Genomic DNA, 27,411 nt, shown 5'->3' on the forward strand with positions numbered 1-27,411 from the left:
GGTCCCTTGTGGAGAATGTGAATTACAGAGGGAATAATTGCCTGGGCAAACACAGCAGGGAAACAGGAAAAGTTATGGAAGATGAGGAGAGGTATCAGCCATGATACTCTAGGATTAGTAAAGGAATCTCATGTGTATGGAGTAGGGAAACACAAGGCAAGCTTTCAGTCTGCTCCTGGAAGAGCCTGGTGTGGCCTGTTAGACACATCAGTCCTATGTATGTGACAGAACATGCAGAAATCTGTTCAGTCAGGTGCCTATGACTGCAGAAGGCATTAGCCCATATTTTTGCAAGATACTGTGATTTCAGTTCTACAGAGATCTCCCTGTTCCACTCCAGTCTGAAGGAAGAGTGTCTCCTTCAGCCAGTCCCAAACCAGGGCTAGCAATCTATGCACCATTCCTCTTTCAACAAAACATTTGCAAAGAGATTTGTGCTGACTTTTATTCAAATACATGTATTTGCCTAAAAGAATCCACCTCAAATACTACAGCTGCAGTAAATGTCAGGATCCCTTCCTTCTACAGCAATCCCAGACAGAACCAAAGAGAGATGAGAAAGTTTACAAGTCAGTAGGTGCTCCCAGATCTTGGCCCGTGCTGCCACGTGTAGGTACCCACGTGGCACCGTGCTGCATCCATCGGAAGAGGTGTCCTTGCCAAGAGTGTTGCCAAGCATAGCGGCTGCCAAGGTCCTGGAGCAGCCCCTCCTGCCCTGGCTGAGCTCCTGACCGTGGCACACTCTGTGCCCAGAAGGCTCAGGCTCCAGGGCTGCCTTTCAGATGCCTTTCATCAGCACACAAAGGTCCTGTTAGGAGAGGTAACCCTTTGTCCTCATATTGCTGGGGCAGAGCCAAGCTTGGCTGTGCAGCCAACAGACTGAGAAGAGATGAGACCCAAGAGAGCCCAGGCACAGCTTAGCAACAGGCTGCCTCTCCAAGCCACGAGCAGTTAACACACTGGAAGCAGAGGCAGGCCACTTTCCCTAGCCAACAGCCAAGCTCTTTCTGTGAAGAACTCTGATGCTGAGTCCATGCCAGCACCAACCAAAGGAGCCTAAACCACCCTTCAGGCTTCCTGGGGAATCAGGACTTGGACTCCAGTGAGTTTCTGCTGGATCCCTTGTGATCTGTGGAGACCTTTTTCCTTCACCATAGAGAACAAAGTGGAGCAGTTTTGCCAGAAAGTTATGTTCCTTCTCAAGCTCCTTGGCCGTGCTCTCACTCAGGAGCACCACATTCAAAGCCATCTGCACTGGAGAGGGGAAGAGGCAAGCTGTGGTTCTCATTCAGTGTGACAGCTTTTGAAGTCCCCTCTGAGCCAGTAGCAAATCTGAGCAAACTTTAGAGTGGTCAGGCAAATGGCAAGATTATAGTCGTGGTGCTCCACAGCTACTTCCAGCCACTGGTGCCCTGAGGAAACCCTGATCACCTTCCTCTCCCATTTGTGCCATATGGGATCCCACACTTTGCCATAGACCCCAGAGGCAGACACACCAGGCCCGGCATCACCGTGCTGGGTCGATGAGCTGGACCATTTCACCCTCCACCCCACAGAAGCAGCAGACCAGCTCGCCCAGCCCATCACTGTCAAACCCGAGAAATCAATCTTCTTCCCAGCTGCCTCCTCCACTGCCAGAGCTGCAATTAGCTTCATGTGCAGGTGCTGGTGTGGTCTGCACAGCTTCAAAAGGGTACAGATGTTGTCCATGCTGACCAAGTTGGAGCCCCGGAACCAGCCCATGGGCACCCACATGCACTGTACACAAGCCCAGCGCATCACCAGCCTTCTCGTCCTGTCGCTAGTGCCCTGCATTGGTGTCAGGAAACCCACCTTGATCTTCTTGGCCCGCTTCACGTAGCCTTTGCTGTTGTGAATGCAGTGGGGACAAGGTGCTCAGACACCTGCATGCACGTGCAGCCCATGGAGATCTTAACAGTGGCAGAGGAGGGGTAGTTCATCATCCCACTGATGGAAAACCGCCTGTCTGTGCCATAAATCTGGTACTTGCATTGCGCACACTGTCTCCGCTGTCTCCTCTCCACGCCACTTGCCCGGGAACTCACTTCCACCATGTGAGGGTGCAGGTGCCATTGGGGTACAGTCTCATAAGCATAAGAGAGGTACTCCTGGAAGTCCTGAGGGACCAAGGCAGCCTCCTGATGGGTGCAGGCATGATCACAGCATGTTGCCAGCTCCAGGACAGGCTGTGACAAGAACTGCACTTTGGCTAGTTGCAGCGTGGATGGGGGAACAAAAGCAGCAACCAGATCACCAGATGCAGCACTGGGAAGAAAGGCGAGTAAGAGAAGAGCAACCACCTGGCAGCAAGTCATCATGCCAGACCTGCAAAGGCAAAGTGAGGAGAGCATTAAGCCTGCATGATTAGAGAGCCGGCCACCTGCCGCGGCTCAGGGCTGGGAGGATTATCGTGCCAGCTACTGGGTCTTGCATGCTTAAGCTCTTACCACAGAAAGCAGAAGGGTTGGGACCTGCCTGGAGCCAGGTGAGTAAGGTGTGATAGGAATCTCACCCAGCACTGGCTTTGATCTCCTGGAGCCCTTCTGGAAGCGAGGCCCAGCAGGCACCCCAGCACTGCAGAAATATCACGACCTGAGGAGTTTGCTCTGTCACACCAGTAACCCTGTCTTCCCCAGGGCAGATTCCCTGGATTCCAGGGTTCAGGCGCTGCTGATGGATGCATCCCACCCAGCAGCCCACTGGTCACCTGCAGGAAGGAGGATCTGAAGGGTACCTGCTTGCTGGTCTTACAGGGAAGAAGGTGCATTAGCTCCTCAGGTTGAAGTATTTGGTGTCCCAGAGCAGTGTGGACCAGCCAGCCTATTTTAACTCCCAAATATATCATTGTACCCCATTTAAAATTTAATTTGCTGCTACATCTCTAGTGCCAGGGACACCCTGTTGTGGCAGGGGAGCAGTGCAGGGCTCAGGATCCAAAGTGCCAGCTCTCCTTCCAATGGCTCAGTGGCACAGCACCCCTCCATCCTGCCCCAAGCCTATGTACCCACATAGGCTCCTCTCAGCAGCCCCCCAGGAGGTTCTTCCTCAGCAAGCAGCTGATGTGCAGTGAGCTGCCTTGATGCCTCCGCTGGGAAAGCCCTGTGTCCCCCAAAGGCAGCCAGGGTCTGCACTGGACACGTGGCAGTGCATGCGGTTATTAAAGTATGAAAGCCACAGGGGATGGGTTGGAGCCAGGTGGGGAGGGAGGCAGAGACCCACCAGCTCTTGGCACCCCCTGCACCCTGAGCCACCAGTGCTGCATCCCCAGCATGGCCCACGGCCAGACTATGTCACCGTCAGACGGTGGCCACAGGCAGGTCTCCTCTGCAATGCTTCCCCATCTGCCTGCCCCCTCAGCATGGCTTGGACCAAACACAGCTGGAGCCAACAACCCTCCAGCTCCCCTTTAAATCCAGGGGGGATGGCAACGGGGAGATCATAAACCATGACCTGGCTATAGCTCCCAGGGGGACCTTCCTGAGTGCCTGCCTGGCACTACAGCCAGCAAGATAGCACAGAAACAGGAGCCTGCTCTGCCTCTCCTGCCCATGCACCAGCCCGTGCTTGTGCCCAGTCTGCCTGGCACCCATGCATCGGCAGAGGCACAGGCAGGGGAGCAGCTTTGGGCTTGTTTGGTTCCCTCCAGGGCTCTGCCAGCCGCTCTGTGGGGGCTGGAGCCAACCTGTCGAGGCCCACGGCCAGGCAGCAGACGGGAACACAGCCTGTGCTGCAAATCTGGGTGGTAACTCCCCGCTGACAGGGCAAACGGCAGGCAGCTGTGTGCAGGGCTGGGGACCAGACATCTCAGCAGCAAAGCCAGGCTCTGCTTTTTGCTGCATTTTCTCAGTTTTTAGAATTTTCCCCCTTCCAGACCGGCACAGGAGGGGAAAGCTTACCCTACAGCCCCCAATGCCCGACAGCCTTCACCCAATCCCTGTCTGCACAAGGAGCATCTCAGCAGGCCACATGCAGGCTGGTATGGTGGCAGTTCTGGACAACACGCTGGGGCTCCACTGGGCTTTACTCACCCACCAACTGATGTGCGGAGGTGTACAGCACCAGCGGGGCCTGGGAAAGGCAGGGTTGCTGCCCAGCAGAGGATGCAGTGCCACCCCCGGCAGCTCTGCCAGTGCCGATGGAGTGGAAGGAGGTGGCAGGCAGAGGGAGGCAGGGTCCCCCCAAGAGTGGGCTCCCAGGGCTGGGGTGACCCCTCCAGGCAGGCAGCCAAGAGCAGGGTGCCCAGCACAGGGCCTGTGCCCTGGGATAGGGCTGCTGTGCTCCTGCCAGCACCTGTGCCTGTGGTGGGATGGCACCAACGCACCGCACCGGCACAGGCTGGCAGCTGCCAGACAGCTGCTTCCCTGCCAGGCTGCTGTGGTGGGAGCTGCCCAGAGCTTCCAGTACCCAGCTCCATGTGCAGAGCTCTGCCAGTCCCAATGGGTGCCTGGGATGGGATGCCAGTGCTCAGTGGGATGGCCTGGAGCCAGGTACAGACACGCCTGCGGGCACAGACCCACGTGTGGCCACAGGCATGGATGTGCACCCACGCATGTGGACAGGGGCACAGACAGAGGCACGGGGGGCCGCAGCAGTGCTGAGCCAGAGGGTGAGGGCTGCAGCCACATCGTGGGCCCGTTGCCCGCTAGGCTTGGGCGACAGCACCTGAACCCGTGTGCGTGGGTGCTGGGGGTCTGCCGGCTCAGGGCTCAGCAGGGCCCCATGTGCTGCCCCTGGCCGAAGGTACCCCTGAGGTGGGGTGGTGAGACCCAGCACAGCACACTGAGGCACTGGCATGACCAGGAGAGAGCTGGAAGAACCAGCGAGGAGCCAGTGCCAGGAGTCAGCTGTGCCTGAGGGCTGGAGCCTGAGGCTCTGGCAGGTACCCCCGGCAGGGCTCACAGTTCCAGCCCGGGGGCCAAGCAGAGCTGATGGCATGAGGCCTTTGCTGCTGACCATGCAGTGACCCTGTTCCACTGCCAGTAAACAGGGAGAGATACCAAACCCACACAAGATACATCTGCCCTAAATTAGTTTATTTTGTAAAATAATGTCAGGGCTGATTTAGACCAGACCAGAGTCTGGGAAATCATGATCTCACATGGATGCAGCCCAGCTTCTGGCTGTGCTTCCTCTGCAGGCCATTACTGGAGCCTCCAGGAAATATTTCCAAGGCCTTTATTGCAGCCACTGCCCTGGTGACACACTCCCACGCAGCACAGAGCCTGCAGGGGGGACCGTGGCAGGCTGGAGTCCTGCCCACAGGTGCCAGAAAGGTACCAGCAGTGCTGGGTTGAGCTGGCCTGGAGCACTGCTCCACAGTCCCTGGCTCACTGTCCCAGCGGACAGCATGAGGGCTGGTGGCTCCAAGCAGCAGGTTTCGGGCAGGGAGCTCCCCCAGCACAGCCAGCTGTGGCCAAGCCCTGCTCTGTGCTGGCACCAGCTTGGCACCCAGCCCAGTAACACGTGGGGTCCTGCCCAGGGGTCTGTCACCACGGGGCATTAACATGAGATACAGCTGGACCGTAGCCAGACACTTAAAAAATATTTATTTTAATAGGTATAAAAGTTGACATTAAACCACCAATTATACAAAGATACACGAGGTTGGACACTGGTACAGCTACACTATGGACATCTTCACAGACACCCGAGCTGGAAGCTCACACCAAGCAGCATGGCCAGGGCAGTACGGGGCTCAGTGTGGGATGCAGATCCCAGCACAGGGGGTTTTGGCCAGCTGAGCCCCGTGCTGCTGCGGAGTACCGGACTGTTGGCAGCACGAGAACAAGATGCTCCCAGCTTTGTCACACAGCTCCAGCCGTGGCTGTCATGTACGCACCCCGTGCTTGGAAAGCATGGAGAGGAGGTGTGACCACAGCCACATGACAAGGACAAATGGAATGAATACAGCTGCATCATCACATGGGGCCTGTTGTGCGCAGGGAAAGCAGCATTTCCAACAGCAGCTTCCATAGCAGGAGGGCCATACCAGTCGATGGGGCTGAGGGGATGGCAGAGACCAGCCCCGTGCCACAAACGCTCCCACGTGGCCCGGGGACTCATCTTGTGACCTCTGGTCTGTGAAGGTAAAGGGCAGCGCACAACCTGGCTCCGCAGTCCTGACTCTGGAGCTCGCTCCCCATGGGAGAGGGAATGGATATACCATGTAGATCATGACTGTATCATGTAGTTCCTGACCGGGAACACTGGCAGAGGTCCATGGAGTGCTGGTGCCTGATCCCTCAGACCGCAGCAGCCCCAGGGCTGAGGTCCAGTCCAGGGTGGTGCAGAGGCTTTTCTACTGTGGCACAGGGTTACTCTGCATTTTTCCCTTCCACACTGTTCCGAATCCCGTAGCCGAAGTAAATCATAAAACCTGCAGGACAGTTTCCACAATGAAATGTGTGGCAGCAGGCTGCCAGTGTAACAGCCCCCCAGGGGAGACCCTGCAGCACCACACTCTCCTCTGCAGAACACCTACCGAGGGCCATCCAGATGGCAAACCGCACCCAGGTGCCGGCACTCAGCTGTACCATCAACAGGATGTTAATGAAGATGCTGAAGATTGGCAGGAGCGGGAGGAAAGGTACCTGGTGAGGGACAAGAGGTGCTGTGTCAGCTGTAGTGGTTCCTTGAGGCACCCGGCTGGGTTCAAAGGTCCTCATGACTACAGAGGGACCCCCACCCCTGCCACAGCCCAGAGAGCACCCAGGCCCTTCCATGGTGGGACTGCACCTTGGAGAGCTGTGTCTTGGGACCCTGGGCTCTCCTGATGGCGACTGCCTGGCAGTGAGCCCTGGCAGATCCTGCAATGGCCCAGACCCTGCCAGGAGCCTGTGGGGCCACAGACGCCAAGCTGCCGGGGGCTGCACTCACTTTGAAGTTCAACTGCGCGTTGCTCTGCGGCTGCCTCCAAACGATGATGGTGGGAATGAGCAGAGCCACGATGAGCAGCACCAGGGCCACAATGCAGCCCACACTGCCGCTCTTCAATGCAGACACCTTGAGGGTCAGGACCACGCAGATGACCATGATCAGTGTGGCTGCAAAAGAGGGGGCAGTCAGGGAGCTGCATGGCATGTGGTGTCCCTGGGACCCTGAGCCTCACCAGCGGCTGGGCTGAGGCACCCATTCCTCTCAGTTAGGTATGGGTGCAGCACATGCTGTCTCCAACACCCACCCCAAAGCCTCAGAAAAGCACTTTGCCAGGGGAACTCGCCAGCCTGGCAAGCCGAGGGAAGCCTGCACTTGGCTGGGCTCAAACCCAGCTCTGATGTTTACCCAGACCTGGCTAAGCTGCCCCGTTCTAGCTGCACAATCAAGCCATTGATGGACGGATCAAATCTTGCCCGAGTGCTCTCAGGGGGCTGGAGACCACCCTTGCTGGGTGGCCAGCGCGGGCCACGCTTGTCAACAGGGAGCTCCCATGACCACCTGCCCATGCCTGGCTTAGCACCCACGTCCTCCATCAGACATCGTGCGGCTCAGACCCCACCTGTGCCCTGCGCTTGGCACCCTGCTCAGGGCAGAGGAGGCCCAGTGCCTGCTGGCACTGCCAACAGCAGCTGGCAGCCTATGCTGCCCGGCCCCTCTCTGCTGCCCAGCATGCCCACCATCCCTTCCCAGCTCTGCGGAGATGCGCAAAAATGCTCTGGCCCTCTGGCCCCCAACAGGAGGGGACATCGGCCACCGGCTCCCGCTCACTCACCAATGACTGAGACACAAACGTAGACAATGCGCCCTGAGAGTGCAGTGGGGGTGTCTGTGGGTGGGTTGAAGAGTGTCACCAGGGACAGCGTCTCTTTCTGCTGGGCATTGGTGGTGGTGACAGTTGGGTTCATGATCACCCTCTCCTCCTCATTCCCATTCAGCTCCAGCAGTTCCATGGCCTTTGGAGAGTTCAACTGCCCAGACTGGTACCTGAGCAGATGGGACAAGCTGCAGTGAGGCCAGGGAACCTCCCAGCCCATGAGGACAGTGGACAGCACCTTCATACCCCTCCCATTCCCCCAGCCCCATGTGCTGCTCTGGCCCCTGCAACAGCCACTCCATGGATCTGCCCAGAGACATCACACAGGCTCTTGTGAGCAGGCTCCATCCCGAGGGCTCGATGCTTCCCCAAACTGCATCCCCCCGGGAAAAAGCTGTGGCCACAAGCCCCAGGCTCAGTGCAAGGCACATCCACCCCAGGCACTGCCACACAAGAGAAGGCACCCACCGGAGGATGAGCACACACACTGCCACCAGGGAGTAGGCCAGCAGCGTGCCAACCGACATGAGGTCCACCAGGTCCTTCAGGTCAAACAGGAAGGCCATCATCGCTGCAACAAGGACATGCAGCATGAGCGTGGCTCCAGACCATTGTGAGGCCAAGTGCGAGGCAGTGGCCAGGAGCCTTACCTGCAAGAAGCCCAGAGGTGATGGTGGCTAACAGAGGGGTCTTCGTGCGGCTGTTGATGTTGGAGAGGAACTTGAAGAGCAGCCCGTCCTCTGCCATCGCATAGATCACACGGGGCATGGGGAACATGGAGCCCAGCAAGCTGCCGTGGGGAGAGATGGTTCAGGGCCCACCAGGCAAACTGCCCATACCCACCAGCCAGATGGGGATGGGACCAGCCCTGTGCCAGCAGCAGGACAGCAGCCAGACAGGGCAAACCCCTAGCCCAGCCGGGATGAGTGCTGCTGGTCCCCATGCCATGCCAGGCAGTGCCGGAGATGGAGCCAGTCCTACCTGGTGGAAAGGGCACAGAGTGAGCCGACGGCAACGGCGTAGCGCGCAGGCTCCCAGCCCACCACCTTGAAAGCCTCAGGCAGGGGGCTCTCCTTGTTCAGGAGGAAGTAGGGCACCATGAGTGTCAGGGCCGCGGAGACCCCGAAATAAGCCACAAAGCAGATGAGGAGGGACACAATGATGCCAATGGGGATCGAGCGCTGTGGGTTCCTGGCTTCCTCCCCTGTGCAGAGACAAAAGACAACATCCACCCCTGCTCTACACACAGCACAGGGCAGCTGGCCCTGTGGGATGAGCCACAGCAAGGACTTTCCATGGCAGCATGGGGCTGGGCGGCAGCAGCAGGCAAGGGCTGTTGGAGAGGAGGGGTTCCCAGCCATGCTGCTGCACTGGCAGAGGCTTCAGCACTGCCAAGAGCAGAGGCACAAGGCTGCAGCCCCAACTTCCAGGCATGTGGCTGCCCAGGGCTTGCAGCCTCCCAGTTGTGCTGGCCCTCTGCCCCCGCCAGCAGCTCCCGTTCCCTGCAGATCGCACTGAATGCAGATCCTCTGTCTGCATCAGCACAGCAACACAGCCACCCTCTGCCCCCGGCTGTTGCAAAGGCATGCTCTCCAGCTGCACCGCACTCCCTGGCAAGGGGCTTGGCGGCCAGTGGCCAGCGTAGGAGGGAAGGAGGAGGCTGCTGGGCAGCCCCTGGGGCCAGGGAGGCACAGGCAGGGAGGTCAGGCAGAACAGCCTGTACCAGCCACCCACTAAGTAGATTCCTGGGGGAATGAGAGGAAATTAAGAGGGCTCCCTGTGCTCCACAGAGCAGCAGTTCTGCATGAACTCAAGTCATTTAGAAAAATGTTGCTTGAAGCTAGGAAATAACCAGGAGGCAATAGCAATTCCCAGCACTATCACAGCCTGGAGTCGTCAGTAAAAAGGCTCCCTGCTGCCCCGGGAGCATCTCTGCTCCCACCACATGGTGTGGGGAGCCCCTTTGCCTGGGGAAGGGCAGGCTGTGAGCCCTTCTGTTCTGGCCCAGCTGGGGACAGAACCACCATGGGGAAACCTCCCAGGAGTGGTGGGATGGGCATTTGTGGGGAAATGCCCACGCCACCATTGCCCAAGGCCGTACCTGTGGTGGCAATGCAGTCAAAGCCCACGAAGGCATAGAAACAAGTGGCAGCGCCAGTCAGGATCCCTTCCAGTCCAAAGGGGACAAAGCCACCAGAGCCAAAGGCCTTTTTCCTGGAAAGGAGGGAGGAGGGCAGCTGCCATGGAGTGCATGGACAGCAGGGCCAGTGCCAGCCCTGTGCTAGACCCTGGCCTGCTTGCTCTCCTCACATAGTATCATTCGTCGGCTCCAAGTACGAGAGGTTGCTGTAGTCCTCTTCTGAAAGCTGCCAGTTTCTGACGTCTCCCTTCACAAAGCCAGCAATGATGACAAAGCCCAGCACCACCAGGTTCACCGCCGTGAAAATTTTGTTCACAAGGGCAGATTCACTGACGCCAAAGGCCAGCAGTGCTGCAGGGATGGAAGAGATGAGTGGGGACCCGCTGGGCTCCCATGCCACCACCCACAGTCACACAGAGCTGCTCCTACACACTCACCAGTGAGCAACACAATCAGGATCAGGGCAAAGAAGTCCAGGCGCTCGGCCAGCAGCCCTGGAAGGTGCAGTGTGGTCTTGTTCATGAAGAAGGTAGAGATGTGGTTGCCAATGATGTTGTCAAATGCCGCACTCCAGGCTCGAGCCACGCTGGCCGTACCTGGTTGATGGCAAACCTGTCCATCAGTCCAAGCCCAGGGTAAAGCAGCACTGGCCACCCTCAACCCAGCACCCACCTCCCTGATGATGCCACCTCACACCCTGCTTCCACAGCACCAAAGGCTGCCTCCATGAGCCCCTCACAGCCAGTGCGGTGCTGAAAGGAGCCCAGGCACACATGCCAACACCCTGCCTGGTCCCGTACCTATCACATAGGAGAGGATGAGGTTCCAGCCGGTTGTGAAAGCCCAGATTTCACCAACAGTGACATAGCTGTAGAGGTAGGCAGAGCCGGTCTTGGGAACGCGGGCTCCAAACTCTGCATAGCAGAGTCCAGCCAGTACCGATGAGAGAGCAGCCACCAGGAAGCAGAGGACAATGGAGGGACCAGCTGTCTCCTTGGCTACCTCCCCAGCCAGCACGTACACACCGGCCCCAAGCGTGCTGCCCACCCCCAGAGCTATGAGGTCCAGTGTGGAGAGGCAGCGAGCAAAACGTGTGTCCTCAGAGCTCAGATCCACCATGCGCCGGCGGATCAGCTTCTTCCCAATACTGTCATTTTTCTCCCAAGCATCTTCTCGCGTGGGTGGTGCTCAGCTGCTCAAAACCCCTGCAAGAGAAGGGACTGTAGGAGCGTAAGCCCACACCACAGGGAGCAGAGCTGGCAGCAATGCCCACAGGAGCTGTGCCTGCTCCTGACTGACCCAGCAGCACCAAGCCCCTGCCACACTGGTGGGGCAGAGCCTGTGGTAGCTCCCTCCAAGGCACTGCGGGACTGCACGTACCCCCACCTGCGCAGCCCCTGTGTCAGGAGAGTGCGCCAGGGATGAACCCAGCAGGTTCATGATAGGAAACAGGGTCATTGCATGAGCCCCGCGTGGTCCCCTCCACCGCGCCCCCAGGCACACCCCAGAGCTTGCACAGTCTCCCAGCAACTCCCCACTGATTTGGCAGCCTAGAGATACCTCAGCCCAAACTTGACTGCTGGCACATCCCTCTGGCCTGGTGTGTGGGCATGCACAGCAGCGATGGCAGGGAGACAAAGCATTCCTCCAGTGGAGGATTTGGCAGGCTGGGCTGACTCACTGGGATACGGCCATTCCTCCTCCCTTGCTCCCAGCATCTGTACCTCACCTCGGCAGGGAGGCTAAACACCCAGCACAGGCCCCTGGAGCACATCCCTCGTGTGCTGATGGTGCTTGCCCAGCAGCCCACATGCTCCGCAGGCTGCAGTTGGCTCTAAATGTGCGACACCCCCCATTCCCCTTGCTCACAGCAGCTGCCCATCCCAAAAAAGTTCTGGGAGATGAGCACCTGTGGAGCAGGCAGCTGGCACAGAGCGAGAGGAGCTGCAAGGAAATCGGCTCCCAGTGCCCATGGCTGGCTCCCCCTGCCCAGCACAGGACTGCCTGCCCACCAGCGCCTTCCCTGCACCAGCTGCTCCCTTAACTGGGAAGTGAAAGACGCTCCAGGCCAGGCAGCTGGGGCAGCACCAACATCACCCTGTATGGGTCAGCGTAAGTACAACCCGGGGGTAACTGTGGTGTTTTTCCACTGAGGGGATTACCAGGGTTGCTAGTGGCAGCCACCCGGCTTGGCTGCTTCCCCATAACCAGCAAATCAGGCCCGTTTCAGGAGAAACCTCCCCATGAGCTGGCACAGGCCGTGTTCAGCCTTGGCCAAAGGTGCCACCCCAGCGTGGGACTGCCTCTGGGCCAGGCTGCAAGGCAACAAGTGCCCCAGCACTGGTACCCTCGCCAGCCACTGCCCTGACAGCTCCGGCTGCCTTTCCCAGGGCTGTTCGATGGCTCCAGGGATTTCTGACACCCGACACAAGCTCTGCAAAAACTGCAAGCCCGGGGCTGGCAGCAGAAACGCACTCGGCCCTTATTCTCAGAGCAGCGCAGAGAAAAACGTGGTCGGCGCCGAGCACGAGGATGTGGGTTAGCGCCCCCCAGCCCCCGCGGGCCCCGCCGCGCCGGGACTGGCCGTGCCCGGCGGAAGGCACGCACTAAGCACCCAGACCCCCGCCGAGGGCAGGGTGGGCTGGCCCCAGGCCGGAGAGGTGTCTCGCAGAAAGCCACGCTGCCACCCGGGATGGACAGCACGCAGCGAGCTACGGGCGGGGCAGAGGAAAAACAACGTGTCGAGCGACAGCTCCCGCCGGCGGCAGCCTCCCGCCGCATCCCCGTGCCCCCCGCATCCCGCCGCGGCTCGAGGCAGGTGCCGGGGGCCGTCAGCCCCCTCTCGGGACCCTCGCCCCAGCCCCCGCGGGAGCATCTCCAGCTCCGGGGAGCTACCCAGCCAGGCTCCGTGTGGCCGAGGAGCCCGGCGCTGTCCCGGGGACGGCGGGAGCGGGACGGGGCACCGCGGCGCGGCACGTCCCGGCCGCCACCCGCACCGGCCCCACGCGGGGGCGGCGGCTGATGCAAGCGCAGCACCGGTTGCGCCAGACCGCGCCCGGCCCGGCGGCGGTGCCCGCCGCGACTCACCGGCGGCTCGGCTGGATCCGGTGCGGTCCCGGTCAGGTCAGGTCAGGTCAGGTCAGTTCAGCTCCGCTCCGCTCGCACCGGGACTGCCGCCGCCGCTGCCGCCGCCGCGGGTGATGAAGAGCTGCCCGGCCCCGCCCGCCGGATGCCGGAGCGCACCGCCCCCACCTCCAGCGAAGCGCCGTGAACGGGCACCGGTGGCTGGACGCGCCCGGGCGGCTCCTCCCGCTCCCCGCGCCCCGCAGGAAGCGACGGGCGAGCGGGGCAGCCGGTGCGGGGCAGCCCGTCACCTCCCAGTGCCACCCCTGCCCACTGCCCCGCGCCGTGCCGCTCCCCAGGTGACAGATTTAAAAAAATATAAATTCAAGTTATAAATGGCACCGGGGGGTGGGGCGGGCACAGGACCCCCCTCCCCCCGGGCCCCCAGCATCGGGGGGCGGGGCAACGTTACCGCGGGCGGCAATGCCGAGCCCAGGGCAAGGACCATGCGGCCGGCGGCATCCGCCGTGCTCCCCCCAGCAAAGGCCACGGGGGAGGCGGCTGAGGGTCCCCTGAGCCCAGAGGTGCCGGGAGGGCAAAGCCTGCCCCGGGACGGGGAGCAGCGGGGCGGCCGGCCCTGCCACAGGGAGCCCGAGGCACGGAGGGGGGGCTCTGCCCCCACCCGCATGTGCTCTGCAGGCAGCGAGCGCCGGCCAGCGCCCACGCTGCTCTGCTACAGTCTCCTCAACTCCGGGAGCAACAGGCAGCTCTAAGTGATGGGAAACACCAGGTTCCGGAGAGCTGTTTGGAGCCGGGCCGGCAGGCAGGAGCCAGCACCTTTCTGCACACGCAATCCGGCCTTCGCAAGTCACCAGCACCCATTCAAACGGGCAGCGATTCAAGCCTGCCCCCCGCCCCCCCCCCCCCCCCCCCCCGCAGCAACCTGGAAGCGCAGCTGGCAGGCAGTGACGTAGGCTCCCCTCCCGCTCTCAGCCCTTGCGAATGAACCATGACGCAGCAACACCCCTTCCCCTCCCTGCCCCCACGCTCCCCACTGGGAAACGGTGAGCTCTCAGGAATCCCCCACAGCCTTGCTCATCGCGCCCAGATGCTCCCAGCCCCGCCGCTGAGGGTGCTGCTGGGCAGGACCCGCAGCACTGCGGGCGCAGCAGGGCTCCATGGGGTGACATCCCAGCCCAGCCAACCAGAGGCTGGGTACCCAGAGCAGCGGGGGCGGGAATAACATCAAGATTTGCCTTTTCCTGGAAACCCTCTCGCGACAGCAGCTCTCAGGAGGCAATTTTGGCGGGGAGCAGTACTGGCGCAGCAACTGTGGCTCCAGCTCCCTGACCTCACACGCAGCTCCACATCCATCTTCCCAGTGCCCCATCCTCACCTCCCAGTCTACCACTCTCCCCCCTACCCAGTTCAGGGCCCTGATCCAGCAGCACAGGCCAAGGGCCTGGAGCAGGCAGAAGCATGGAGCAAGCCACATCTTGACAGGAACGGCGGGAAAGCAGACAGCAGCAAGGCATGCATAGCCAGCACCAAGGAGGGTAGGAGGTGGCTCCAGCCTGGAAAGGGGGCCAAAAGCCCTGCAGAAGCAGATGTAAATCAGTTCTTGGAGCCCCATCACCTTTTATGACTGCAGCACAGAATATCTCAAGTTGGAAGGGACCCATAAGTATCACTGAGTCCAACTCCCTGCTCCTTGCAGGACTACCTAAAGCTAAAACATATGACTAAAGAGTGTTGTCCAGATGCTCCTTGAACTCTGACAGGCTTGGTGCCATGACCCCTTCCCTGGGAGCCTGTTCCTGTGCTGACCACCCTCTCAGTAAAGAACCTTTTCCTAAGAAAAGAGACCAGCACGTCTCCCCCCGCTGCCCCCCTTGAGGAAGTTGCAGGCTGCGATGAGGTCACCCCTCAGCCTTCTCTTTTCCCAGTTGAACAAACCAAGTGACCTCAGCCGATCCTCCTAAGTCATGCCCTCAAGGCGTCTCCCCATCTTCACCACCCTCCTCTGGACACACTCTAACAGTCCGATGTCCTTCTCGTGGTGGGGTGCCCCAAACCGCACGCAGTGCTCCAGGTGGGGCTGCACCAGCGCGGAGCAGAGAGGAGCAATCCCCTCCCTCGCCTGGCTGTGCCGCGCTCGATGCACCCCAGCACACAGCTGCTGCCAAGGGATGCTGGCGACTCATATTCAACTTGCCATCAACCCAGACCCCAGATCTCTTCCCACAGGGCTGCTCTCCAGCCTCTCGCCCCCCAGTTTGTGTGTATAACCAGGATTACCCTGTCCCAGGTGGAGAATCCGCCTCTTGCTCTTGTTAGATTTCACACAGTTGGTGATTGTCCAGCTCTGGTCTACCCAGGTCTCTCTGTAAGGCCTCTCTATCCTCCAGGGAGTCCGCAGCTCCTCCTAGTTTAGTATCGTTGGCAAAATTACATTTGATTCCTGCATCCAGATCATTTATAAAAACATTAAAGAGCACTGGCCCTAAAACTGAGCCCTGGGGAACCCCACTGGTGACTGGCCACCAACCTGATGTGAACCCCATTTACTATAACCCTTTGAGCCTGACCCGTGAGCCCACTGCCCACCCAGCATATTATGGACCTGCTGAGTGGTGTGCCGGACAGTTTATCCAGGATACCATGAGAGATGGTGTCAAAAGCTCAGCTAAATCCTAAATCCACCCCATCTACTGGCTTCCCTTGGTCAACCAGATAGGTGACTCTGCCATAAAAAGAAATTAAGCTGGTTAAGCAGGACTTTCCCCTTGTTTATCTGTGCTGTCTCTGACCAATGACTGCACTGTCTCTCAAGTGTTTTTCAGTAACTTCCAGAATAACCTTCTCCATAATCTTACCAAACACTGAAGTGAAACTGACAGGCCTCAGGGTCTTCTTACCCCTCTTGAAAACTGGGACATCCACCAGCTTCAAGTTGACTTGGCCCTCTCCAGACTCCCAGGACCACTGAAAAATAATGAAGAGGCCCCACAATGACATCAGCCAGCCCCTTCAGCACCCTAGGCCCCACGGATTTATGTGAATCCAGCTGGAGCAGCAAGTCTCAAACAAGTTCGGGGGCAGCTGCGAGTTTATCATCCCCTCAGCCATGGTCTTCCAACACAGGGCTCCAGAGGTCCCAGGGCCCATCCTTGGTGTTGAAGACAGAGGTGAAGCAGGCATTAAGTGCTCCTGCTTTCCCTACATCCCTGTTCATCAGGTGACTGACCTTGTCAAGCAATGGACCAAAGATACCTCTGATTCTCCTTTTGATATTAACGTATTTTTCAAAGCCCTTTTATTGTTCTTCAGGGTGCTGGCCAGCCTGAATTCTAGTAAAGCTTTGGCCACACTGATTTTCTTCCTACAGTGGTAGACAGCATCTCTGTAGTCCTCCTATGTTGCCTGTCCTTGCTTCCACACACTTTCCTTTTCCACCTAAGTTCTAGAAGATCCCTGCTCAGCCAAGCCAGTCTTCTGTTTCGCTTTCTTGACTTCTGACTTTGGGATTGCCTGCTCCCATGTCTTAAGAGATGGTTCTTAAAAAATGACCAGCATTCATGGACCCAAATACTTCAAAAGCAGATTCCCAGGGGACCTTACTAACTAGCTCTTTCAGCAGCCTGAAGTCTGCTCTCCCAATACTCAGGGTCAAAGTGTTGCTGGAGTTTTTCTCCCATCACCAACGATTTGAAAACTCAACTATTTCATGATCACTGTGACTAAGACAGCCACCAGTCACTGCTTCACCCACAAGTATCTCTGTTTACAAACAACCAGTCTAGCAGGGCACTCTTCCTAGTCAGCTCCCTCAGTACCTGCACCAAGAAGGTATTTTCAGCACGCACGTACAGGAACCGCCGCTGCTCACTGTGCTAGAGCACTTTGCTGCAGATGATGCCAGCGCTGCAGCTGCTCGCCTCCGTGGCCAAGTGCCAAGCAGAGGTGGGAGGCAGTGGATGGAGCATCCCTGTGCAGCAGCCGTCCCTGTGCACGGTCAAGGGCAGCTGCCCCAGGAAGGGGTGTGGGCTGCCTGCAGCACTCTGGAGCAGCCAGGAACACCAGCCAGAGAAAACGGGGGAGCGGGAGCAGGCCAGCCTTCCTGGCCCAGCCTCAGGGTGCTGCCAACACCAGATAGCAGGACTCTCTAGGGCCTCACACAGATGTGAGGCAGCATGATAAGGTGCCTGCATGAACCTGTCACAGAAAGGCAGCAGGGCAGGGCTTTCCAGTGCTGGCAGGCACAAACAGTCAGGGACTGAGTCCCACGTGCTGCTTTCCCACCACCTGCTCCCAGACACTGACACATGCCACCAGCTAATAAAATAGCAAATATCAGTGCCATGGTTTAACCCCAGTCAGCAACTAATCCCCACGCAGCCACTCACTCACTCCCCCCACAGTGGGATGGGGGAGAGGATCGGAAGAGTAAAAGCAAGAAAACTCGTGGGTTCAGATAAATACAGTTTAATAGGTATAGCAAAAGCCATGCGTGCAATCAAAGTAAAACAAGGAATTCATTCACTGCTTTCCATCGGCAGGCAGGTGTTCAGCCATCCCCAGGAAAGCAGGGCTCCATCACGTGTAACAGTTACTTGGGAAGACAAACGCCGTAATGCCCAGTACCCCCTCCTTCCTTCTTCTTCCCCCAGCTTATATACTCAACATGATGTCATATGGTACGGAATATCCCTTTGGCTAGTTCAGGTCAGCTGTCCTGGCTGTGTCCCCTCCCAGTTTCCCGTGCCTCTCTAGCCCTCACACTGGCAGGGCCCAAGAAACTGAAAAGTCCTTGACTTAGTATAAACATTACCCTGCAACAACCAAAACCATCAACATTGTTCTCACACCAAATCCAAAACACAGCACTGCACCAGCTACTGAGAAGAAAATCAACTCCACCCCAGCTGAAACCAGGACAGTCAGCTAACAGCTGCAGAAGCCTGACATGCCATCAGCCAGCACTGCCTCTTCCCACATCCAACATGAAGGTAGTTTAAGGCAGAAACCTACTCGTACAGCTGCTTGCCACCACCACACATCCAAGCATCTCATCTGGAAGCACCAGGTTTGTCCAGAAAGGCTTCCCCAGAGCCTTGCTGTGCTTCTACCCACCACCACCCACCTCCTGCACCCAACAGACCTCAAGCCTTTGGCTGAACAGAACCAGCCACAGCTGTACACAGACCTGCTCTTTCTGCCCAGTCCTTTGGAGAACAGCATCAGCAGGCAGCACTAGGCACTGGCCCTATCCCAGCAGACAACAAGCATCACTGAGAAAAGACACCTTTATTTTAAATAGAATGAATTAAAAAACTCAATTCATTCAAGAGCTCTACATACATCACTGGCTCAGCAGCTCAGGCAGCTGGACAACTGGCTGTTTCAAGTCTGTCCCCATGTGCCAGCTGTCAGTCTCTCCCTGAGTCACCACACTCCTCCACTGCTGCGTCTTCCAGACAGATTCCTGGGAAGCAATGGCAGCATCAAAGCACTGCTGTTCGCAACACTCAGCACCTGCCTCATGGGAAAGGCCACGAGCTGTGTCCCTTCCACCTGGCAGCCCTCATTTGTACCAGCAAGGGATCACCAGAGCATTCCTGCAACCTGCCCAGGGGCAAAGGCTCACCCCAGGAAAGGAACATACCCGCTGCTCTGAGCTGAGCCTGCAAGGAGGAGATCGTCCGGCAATAGGCTTCACACTGGGCAGTCTTGTCAGCTGTAGGCAAACAGGTGTGTGCTCAGCCTGTCCTAAACACCTCACCCTCACACCTTCTTGGGCAGTAGGGGATCCTGCTCTACACCCAAACAAGCCATCCCCAACCCCACAATGCTGCAGGCCCTGGGCTCCAGTTAGAAGTGCAGGGGTGTCGTCTGGATTGTGGGTGTCCCACAGCCCCCAAAACAGCCAGTCCGACGTACCAAGCTCACCCTTCACTTGTTCCAACTCATTCTTTACACGCTTCAGCTCCTGGGACAGCTGATCACCTGCAGACTGGCAAGAGCAGGGTGTAAGTGTGATGGTGGGGGCGGTCACCCCCACGCAGTGGCCCACAGCCCAGCCCTTCCTGTGGAGGAGCATCTCTGCAGGCAGCACACATACACCAGCGGTTCTTGGGCTTGGGGAGCCCTGCTCAGCCCCCTCAGCACGTCAGAGCAGGGCATCATTTTGACATTCACCTCTGCTTCACAAGCCTGGAACTGTTGAAGCACAACCCATCCAACACCCTAAGCCTAGCACCCATGGGACCACTGCCAGGGAGTGTTCATTGTAGCAGTGGTGCCTGGCAAAGGAGCCACTGTTCGCTTGTAGGCAAGCAACTGCCAATGTCCATGGGTCACAAGGATCCTTTGGCAGGCTACTGCTTCACAGTGAAGAGCCCTAAAAATGCTGGCAAATGCACAAACATATTTTACAGGTAGGAGACTTCACAGCATGGAATCTCACCTTGCTGCAGGCTCTGCTCACCCCATCTTGGGGACATGTCCAACATGTCAGGAAGTATAAAAGTGACACCACAAGACACTGGGGGTGTGCACCTTTCAAAAACCCCTTAAAAAAGATGAACTGGACAGAAGCCTGCAGTCCCCTGAGCACCGGAGAGGTGGTAAACCATGCAGCAAAAGCACAAGGTCTTGTGTAAACCCCAGGGAAAGGCTAAAACAGCTCAGGTGCCAGCCTAGAAACTGACAGCCCCAGGTCCCATCACCTCCCACCTCTGGCATAACTGCCCATCAGCTGAATGGTGTTCTGCAGTGCCAGGACACAGCTGTCTCTTACCTGCTCAGCAGGGACTGCATCTCCACACCCTGGGGTCGGGCCAGGGGCCAATTCACTGAATAAAGAGGACTCCACACACACCCACGTCTGGTCAACCTTACCTATAAAGAGAAGTGTTGCCACCAGAAGCATAACTGCCATCCCCGGCCTCTCTTCAACCAAGCTACAGAGCTGCTCCAGACCAGGGGCAGAACCTGTCCAAGGCAGCCAGAGGTCTTCAAGCCCCTCCAACCCAATGCTGCTGGCCTAGCCTGTACGGGTGCTGCTGGGAGAAGGTGCTTCTGCATGGCCTAGCTCACAGCGACTCTGGGCTCCCGCTTGGAGTCTGCTCGCACAGGGAAGGCAGACAGCTGCACTGGGCAGGGCAGGGCTGTCCCAGCAGAGTGGGGATGGCTTCGTCTTCCTCTGCAGGGCCCAGGACTGCAGGCTGCCCAGCTGCAGTCCTTGGGGAAGGCATCACAGACTGGAGCACCCCGAGGTGCTCAGCAAGGGCCCTGCTGGGGAGTGGCTCTGTCCAACAAGCAGCTGCCCATGTTTCCCTATTCTCACCCCAACACAAGGTGAGACTCCACCAGAGCCCAACACAGAAAAGTAGACTCCCCTCACTGCGGCACACTCAGAGGACACTTGGTTTTCAGCAGGCCTTTGGCAGTCAGGAAAGCTCCAGAGGGGCCCCTCTCTACAGGGGAGCAAGCTCCAGCTCCCCACTCCTGTGTGGGACCACACCTCCACACTGCTCACCTGCTCCCAAGACAGTTCAAACTGCAACCAGCCATTATTTGCTCTCACCGTTTTCCTCCAGCTCTTGGGTCCTATTGCATATGAGCTCCTGGGTAGTTGATCCTGGAGTCCAGGAAATAAAAGCCAAGAGCATCAACCCCTGCTCAGAGAGTGCCCGGACAACATGTGCTGACAAGGGCTGCTCCCTGTCCTACAGATGTCCCACAGCACCAGATCCATTCTGGCTCTCTGCTGGGTGCCAGGGAAAGGGACTTCACCTAGCCTTACAGCTCCACATCACATTTCCCCTCCTCCTCTAGGCCCGAGCACATGCTGCTCCCCTCCCGACCTTTCCCCGTGATCAGCCTTAACTCTGCAGCCAACACCCAGATGTTCTCCCCAGGGCAGCAGCTCCAGGCTCCCACAACACCAGAGCCCCTGGGGCTTCTGCCCAGACTCACCCTTATCAAGGCAAGAGCACTTGGGGGAAGCCTCTTTTCCCAGTGTCCGCAGTCGGGCATGAGAAGCCACAGTAGGAATTGCTGTAGCGAGCCTCTGGGAGGGCTGTCTGCGACCCTCAACCTTGACAGCAGCTATAGCGGACAAACATCAGGACAGAGGCTGCTACCCCGAAGCTGCCACACCGCACAGCTCCTAGGGGCTCAGTCAGGCTGCTCATCCCCGGCCCACGAGCACCAGCACCCTGACAACCCTGTAAGACCACGGGGTGAGGGCTCCAAGCCGACAGGTTGCCAGCCCGCCTTGGTGGGAGGCCTGGCAGTACTAATTAGCACAGCACCTGGGGCACGAGCACATCTCCCAGGCTCCTACCTGCGCCGCTTCCAGGGACTCCCCACTCCCCACGCTCCGTCCCCATCTCACGCCGCAGCCCAGGCCTTCCCCCTTCTCCCTGCAGCATCAACCCCCCTCCCCAGCTTCCCACTCCGTGCCAGGCCACTGGCAGGGGCAGAATTACTTTCCGTGTCCGCGGCACAGCGGGCGGCTTTGGGAAGGGCGGCTCGCTGCGCCAGCTGCGAGGCCCAGCCGGGACACCGAAGCCTGGACTTGGCAGCCGACGCCAGCTTCGGCCTGGTACCTGCAGGAGAGAGGGGGGCGCAGCGCGGGGCAGCGGCCGCCCGGGGCAGCCGCCCGCGGCCCGGCTCACCCGAGGGCTGGGGGAGCCGCGTTTCCGGGGCACCGAGCCCCTTGCCGGCCTTCGGGAGCTCCAGAGCTAGAGAGCCCCGGGAGACCGAGACCCTCGCGTCGCCGCGGCCCTGGGAGCGGGCGGGGGGGCGGCCGGCGGGGCGCGGCGCGCAGGGGGACTGCCCGGCCCCGCGCCGTGCTGCTCTGCGGGGCCGGGCCGGGCCGGGCCTGGGCTGCGGGAGGCACGGCGGCTCCTCGCAGGCCGCCCCGGCCTCACTGGCATCCGCGCTCGGGGCGCTGGCCGGGGCCCCCTCATCGAGGGGCGGCGAGGCGCGCAGCGGCGTAGAGGTGGCGGGCGCGGCGGCACCGAGCCGCAGGACGCTGGCCTCCCCCGGGCTCTGCGAAGGCTCTGCCGCGACGGTGGCGCCCACGAGCAGGCGGGTGGCGATGGCGCGGCATTCCTCCTCGAAGAAGCTATAGTACAGCGGCGAGTGCGGGCCGCCTACGTTCCGCAGCAGGTCAGGGCAGCTCGGCGAGCCGCTGCCCGCCGGCGGCACCAGCTCCTCTGACCGCCGCATCCCGCCCGGGCGCCGCCGCGCAGCGGCCCCTGCCTCCCGAGAGGGCCATCCGCCACCACGCAGCGCCCCCTGCTGACGAGGAGGGCCATCCACACACCTCCCGCCGCCGCCGGCTGAGGCCCTTCCCGCCGTCGCGCAGCGCCGCCTGCCGACGGGGAGGGCACCTGCCGCCGCCGCGCAGCGCCCGCCAGACCACGCCCCCTCCCGGTGCCTTCCCCTCCCCGGTAGCCCCCCCAGGACGAGGCAGAGACTTGGCTTCACAGTGGTTTAATGCGAACGGAACCGGGACGTTACACTGGACAGGGTGGAGACAGCTGGGTGGATGGCAGCCCCACGGCAGAACAAGCAGGAGGAAGGGGCCACCCCAAGCAGGGGCCGGCAGCGGTGGGGGGATGCGGGCTGAGCCCTGCTGCGGGCACGGCCGCCTCCACCGGCACCAACCCCCACGCTGCCCCACGGCCCTTCCCGAGCCGAGCCGGTCCCCGGAGCAGTTCCCTCCCGGTTTCAGCAACTTCCCCTCTTCCCCGAGAGCCACCTCTCACCCAGCAGCACCAGTTCCTCACCAAACACCCAGGAGACTTCAAGGAGACCTTGGGGGACACGCTTGGCAGGAACAGGAGGGCAGCCACTGTAGGCCTATGCTCCAGGAAAGGCTCAACCATGCCACCACAAAGTGACCAAGCACTTATAAACCAGCCGGCCTCGACCAAAGGAGCCCTGGAGCTGAGACCCAACCTTGCTTGTCACAGCTGTGGCAGCTGGAGGAGCCTCCAACAGACAGTTCTGCTGCAGCAAATCACAGCCTAGCAGCCCTCCTCAAGCTCTGAATGCTTTCCTGACCAGTCTTGCGTCCTCACGTCCACAAAAATAACTGCCTAGCTCACTGCAGAACAGGGGAGAACACACAAAAAGCCACTGTTACTTCTCCTGCTTCGTAAGCAAATGTCTAACCCAGGCCTGACCAGCCATTCTCTGCCGTCCCTTTCTGGAGAGGTGACCCCACCCCAGGCCCCTCCTGTGGCAGCCATCACGGCCACATGTCACAACAGCCCCCACTAGCCCTCTCCTGCTCCTCCTCAGCCAGACCCACGTCCTCCCCTCTGCAGCTGGGGCACAGGATAAGGTCACCGCAACTTAGCTGAGCAGGGCGCTGCTGGAAACACCACCACAGCAGCCCATGGCAGAGCAAGCTGTGGCATTTTTTAAACCCCAGACCAAGGCATCACAGCACACGCTGCTATAACCTAGGCCACCCCAGCTTCCACTCTCCAAACTGCCCACACAGAGCATCATGAGAGCACACGTCATGGAAACCCCTCAAGCTGCCAGCAGCACATTAGAAAGGAGGGGGATTAACACGAATACACCAAACGGGTCTGTAATGCAGGAGGCTGAGAGCAGGGGTAGAGTAGGTCTTGGGTCTCAGCACTTCCAGACAGTGAAGAATGAGGGTTTCATGCAGGGTGAATGGGGTGGACGAGAAACCAACACACCCAGGCACCTACTCACTGTTTTGGATAAACCTTACTAAAACGCTAATACCCGATGCGATCACTGACCAACATGACAACTGCTATTCTTCAGAGTCTCGTGCAGAGATGCTTGGGGCTGCACGGACAGGGGAGTGAAGGTCATCTCATACCTTCCTGTACAGGGAGAGAGGCAGCTCCTACACCATAACGCCATAAGCAAGTTCCCGCTCCACACCTATTCACACGTGCCCCTAGGTGCAGGACAACAAGCTCACTTGCATAAATCTTCATACCTTTAGGCCAAGACCACAGCCCAGTAGAACAAGCTGCTGCCAGTTACAAAAGAGGAAAATACTGAACAAACTGGGAGGTTCAAGAGAGGAAAAGCTGGTTCAGAGAAGACAGATTTAGTGTAAAAATAAATGTCATTTTTGCAGGAGGGAGGGTGGAATGGAGGAAGACAGTGCCAGGTGCTCCTACTGACGCACTTTCCCTGGGACGTAATTCCTATCAATAGTCTCCTCTTGCAGGAACATATGTAAGCAGCGCTCGTTCTGTGCCAGCGGGTGTCCAGCAATTCTGGAAGAAAAATCAGATGCAGAGGTTAGCACAGCCACCACCGAGACCCCCACACCTGCACTCTCCATAGGCAGTAAGGCAGACCTCTCCTCACTAACAGGCAGCCAGTTCCAAGTACACCTGCGCTGGGCTCAGGCCAAGGTGATGAGATCAGCGTGCAACAGGGCCAGCAAGAGGTGCTTGAGCACAGGGCGCTCCCTCCTGCAACCAACGCTACCCTGTCAGTGGGTCTCTGCAGCACAGCTATTCTGCCAGTATTTGATTCACTCTCAGAAGAGAGGGCTGAACACAACCCACACTCAAGGCAGGACTTGCTTCAAGAACCACGGCGTCATTACCTGGCTGCAGGCACCATCCTTTAGCAAGGCACCTCTGTGCAGCAGATCAAGACTCCTTCCCACAGCCCTCTTCTACTGGCAGCAGCCAGAAAGGCAGCACATAGGACACCAAACTTACTTGTTAATAAACTGTTCTAGTCCCTGTCTCCGCTCCTCTATGAAGGACTCCTCAAAGATGCCTTCATCTCCTCGGAAAGGAAGCTGTCGTTTCAAAGCTTTTCCAGGCAGCGGTGGCACTACAATCTGAAAGCAGAGAATTGCCCTGTCAGCAGAATGGCCAACTGCAAGCAGATACCCTTGGCCATTTGACACTCGTCTCCAACCCTGTTATGTGGATAGAGATCAAGCCCCAACAGCTGCCCACCACCACAGCCTCTCTTACGGACAGCTCAAGATTATCGCTACAACTATTCCCACATGTCCTGGTTTCAGGAATATGCAGGTAGAGCCAGGCCTCACCTTGCTGTCTCGTTCCAGCTCATTCTTCAGCCATTCAAAGTCACTGTATCGTCTCCTCACGCAAGATTCCTTCAGTTTGAAGATTGGGAGGTTTGTCTGTAATGAAGGAGAAGTAGTTAATTTGCAGGTTGCTTTGGAAGCCAGATAGTATTTCAACATGTAGCTGAAACCTGAAGCTGTGTTTAGAAAACCAAGCCCCCTGAGAAGGAGGCATCATGAGAACACCCAGTTTCTTTATTCAGGACAGAGCACAAGTACTGAAGCCCTTCAGAATCAAGCAAGCACTTGCCAGGCTACTCTGAGCCAGCCATTCCCTCCTCCTCAAGTGACTATTTCAGGAACACACCCCCTCCCAGGGGCATGTGCTGGAACAAGGGCTCACAATACAGAGAAGGCTGATCCCCCCCCCCCCCCCCCCCCCAAAGTTCACTCCATTTGGAAGGGATCTACAAGATAGCTTCATAGTAGCCTGCAAAGCAAAAGAACCTCCAACACGACACCAGTGTTTCCAAGGAAGAACTAAGGGAGGAAATGTTGTCCCAGCAACTGTTCAAGGCCAGACCTTGTGCTACAATATTCTCTCAGAACATATCATGTACCCTAACAGGTGAGCAGCTTTTTCATATCTGGCTTGTGCCACCGGAGGAATGTGCAGCAATTCCCCAACCTCCACCCCTGCCACTAAAGACTCACAGCTACAGTAACGTCACCTTTACCCTATCCATGCAGCCTGAAACATTGAAGGAATTGAGGTAGCAAAACCTTCTGACAAGCAGCACCCAGATGAACACAAGTATCGCTGCAACATGTTTTAACTATATTCTTATGAGATCTGCAAAATAAACTTGCAAGATCTAGTTTCAGTGGGACTAAGAGGTTCTCATTGCCACCTGCCAGGCACTCTTTGGCAGGCTGATGGAAACCGAGCATCAGAATAGAAAAAAACTAACACCCAATTCTTCTGAAATGCAGTGGAGACTTAACAGCTAAATCATGCTATGAACAGACGTCAATGCTAGCACATATGCTAAAGGTTGCTTGGTTCAGGGGAAGCATAGTTTTACTGCCTTCAGCTATCAGACACAGAGCTATGAAGAGGTCCCCCATTTGGCTTGGTTAAGGCCCAGTGAAGAGAACCTTGCAAGAAGTGTTCAGCCTGCTACGTGCACTCCCAGATCACAGCGATCAAGCTGACTCAGGAGGAGTAGCTAGACTGCACTGTGATCAGGTCCCAAGATACTGCTGGCTAGCTTTCCTCCCCTGCTCCAGATAAGGAGCTGCATGCAGCCATGCCCTGCTCAGCAACCACCCAACAGTGCCCAAGTGCCAGGCCTGGAGCTCTAGCGAGGGGACAGGAGCAGGAGCCTGCTGAGGCAGCACCTTTCTCGTCCTTGCGCATACCAGCTCTCGCTGGATGCCGAAGGGTCCCGGCAACCCCCCCCACCTGCGAGCACTCTGACCTTGAGCCCTGGCCAGCTGGAAAGCCACGGGCAAGCTGCCAGCCCCAGCCCAGCCCTGCCCGGTTTCCAACGCCGGGGCTCACGCCCTCCGTTCCCCACCATCGCAGACGAAAACAGCCCCTGCCTGGCTACCTCGAGCCCCAGGAGCTGTGCCCGGGCAGCGCGGGGCCTCCCTGGCCGGGCTCCCTACACATTCACCGCAGCTCCTTGTCCCGGCCGCGCAGGCCACGCTCAGCCACGGCGACGAGACCACCCGCCCCTCCCTCGGCCGCCCTCCCCCAGCCACCCCGGCACCGCGCACCAAGCGCCGCTGCCCCTCCCCGGGCCGTACACGCGGCCACCGGGCAGCCCAGCCCCGACCGGACCCACACGGGGCCCCGCGGCCTGCCCCGCCCCGCCCGCCCCGGGCCCCGCAGGCCCCACGGGGGCCGCACCCGCATCCGGAGCTCGTAGCTGGTGTATCTGGCGCGGCCCATGCCCACGGTCTGCGGGTTGAAGATGTCGATCTCGAGGAAGTTGCTGGGCGGCCCGTACGCGTCCGTCAGGTCCTGCGGCTTGGCGTTCAGGCGCCGGGTGTCCGCCACCGCCGCCTCCGACATGATGGTGCCGCCACCGCCCCGCCCGGCCCGGCCCGCCCGCTGCCGCAGCCCGCCCCGCCCCGCGCACGACGCGACGGCGCTCGCCTGCCGCCTGCATAATCCGGCGGGTATCCAGGGTTCGGGGCCGCTAAGCAGCTGCCCCGCCCGCGCCCGCCAGCGCCGCCGCCCGGCCGCTGCCTGAATAAGCGGAGCGGGTATTCAGGGCGTGGGGCACGCCACGGCGCAGCCCCGGAACCTGCACGCCGGGCTCCCTGTCGACGCTGCCCCGCGTCACCTGGGCCGCGCCAGCC

At 59.0% G+C, this 27,411-nt stretch overlaps 4 protein-coding genes across 5 annotated transcripts; all 4 read right to left on the reverse strand.

The window, feature by feature from the left end:
* Nucleotides 1–1,284: 1,284 nt before the first annotated feature.
* On the reverse strand, nucleotides 1,285–2,372 carry LOC130158884 (serine protease 23-like). The gene is given in 6 exon segments (XM_056359984.1): nucleotides 1,285–1,521; nucleotides 1,523–1,599; nucleotides 1,602–1,886; nucleotides 1,889–2,074; nucleotides 2,077–2,107; nucleotides 2,109–2,372. Coding segments are annotated over 6 exon segments (1,080 nt in total).
* Nucleotides 2,373–5,550: 3,178 nt separating this feature from the next.
* Nucleotides 5,551–15,952, reverse strand: SLC7A3 (solute carrier family 7 member 3). 2 transcript variants are annotated; one of them, XM_056359874.1, is made up of 12 exons: nucleotides 15,851–15,952; nucleotides 10,712–11,116; nucleotides 10,349–10,507; nucleotides 10,082–10,262; nucleotides 9,873–9,985; nucleotides 8,753–8,975; nucleotides 8,422–8,561; nucleotides 8,240–8,342; nucleotides 7,730–7,941; nucleotides 6,898–7,064; nucleotides 6,503–6,611; nucleotides 5,551–6,397 (listed from the first exon to the last, which is right to left on the reverse strand). In XM_056359874.1, the coding sequence occupies exons 2-12, from the start codon at nucleotides 11,028–11,030 to the stop codon at nucleotides 6,336–6,338; spliced, it is 1,788 nt and encodes a 595-aa protein (XP_056215849.1). In that variant the 5' UTR covers nucleotides 11,031–11,116; nucleotides 15,851–15,952; the 3' UTR covers nucleotides 5,551–6,335. The 2 variants fall into 2 exon arrangements, with proteins under 2 accessions (XP_056215849.1, XP_056215848.1); XM_056359873.1 differs by lacking the exon at nucleotides 15,851–15,952 and adding an exon at nucleotides 12,999–13,274.
* Nucleotides 15,953–18,266: 2,314 nt separating this feature from the next.
* On the reverse strand, nucleotides 18,267–22,272 carry LOC130158817 (dapper homolog 3-like). Its single transcript, XM_056359875.1, has 7 exons — nucleotides 21,470–22,272; nucleotides 20,955–21,086; nucleotides 20,563–20,616; nucleotides 19,774–19,874; nucleotides 18,915–18,987; nucleotides 18,640–18,711; nucleotides 18,267–18,459 (listed from the first exon to the last, which is right to left on the reverse strand). The coding sequence occupies exons 1-7, from the start codon at nucleotides 22,212–22,214 to the stop codon at nucleotides 18,404–18,406; spliced, it is 1,233 nt and encodes a 410-aa protein (XP_056215850.1). The 5' UTR covers nucleotides 22,215–22,272; the 3' UTR covers nucleotides 18,267–18,403.
* A 193-nt stretch (nucleotides 22,273–22,465) lies between these two features.
* On the reverse strand, nucleotides 22,466–27,181 carry SNX12 (sorting nexin 12). Its single transcript, XM_056359548.1, has 4 exons — nucleotides 26,957–27,181; nucleotides 25,063–25,158; nucleotides 24,722–24,846; nucleotides 22,466–24,265 (listed from the first exon to the last, which is right to left on the reverse strand). Exons 1-4 carry the CDS (start codon nucleotides 27,119–27,121, stop codon nucleotides 24,163–24,165), a joined length of 489 nt encoding a protein of 162 aa, XP_056215523.1. The 5' UTR covers nucleotides 27,122–27,181; the 3' UTR covers nucleotides 22,466–24,162.
* Nucleotides 27,182–27,411: the final 230 nt, after the last annotated feature.

The sequence above is a fragment of the Falco biarmicus genome, chromosome 14 (assembly GCF_023638135.1).
Source record: "Falco biarmicus isolate bFalBia1 chromosome 14, bFalBia1.pri, whole genome shotgun sequence".
In the NCBI taxonomy this organism is placed as follows: domain Eukaryota; kingdom Metazoa; phylum Chordata; class Aves; order Falconiformes; family Falconidae; genus Falco; species Falco biarmicus.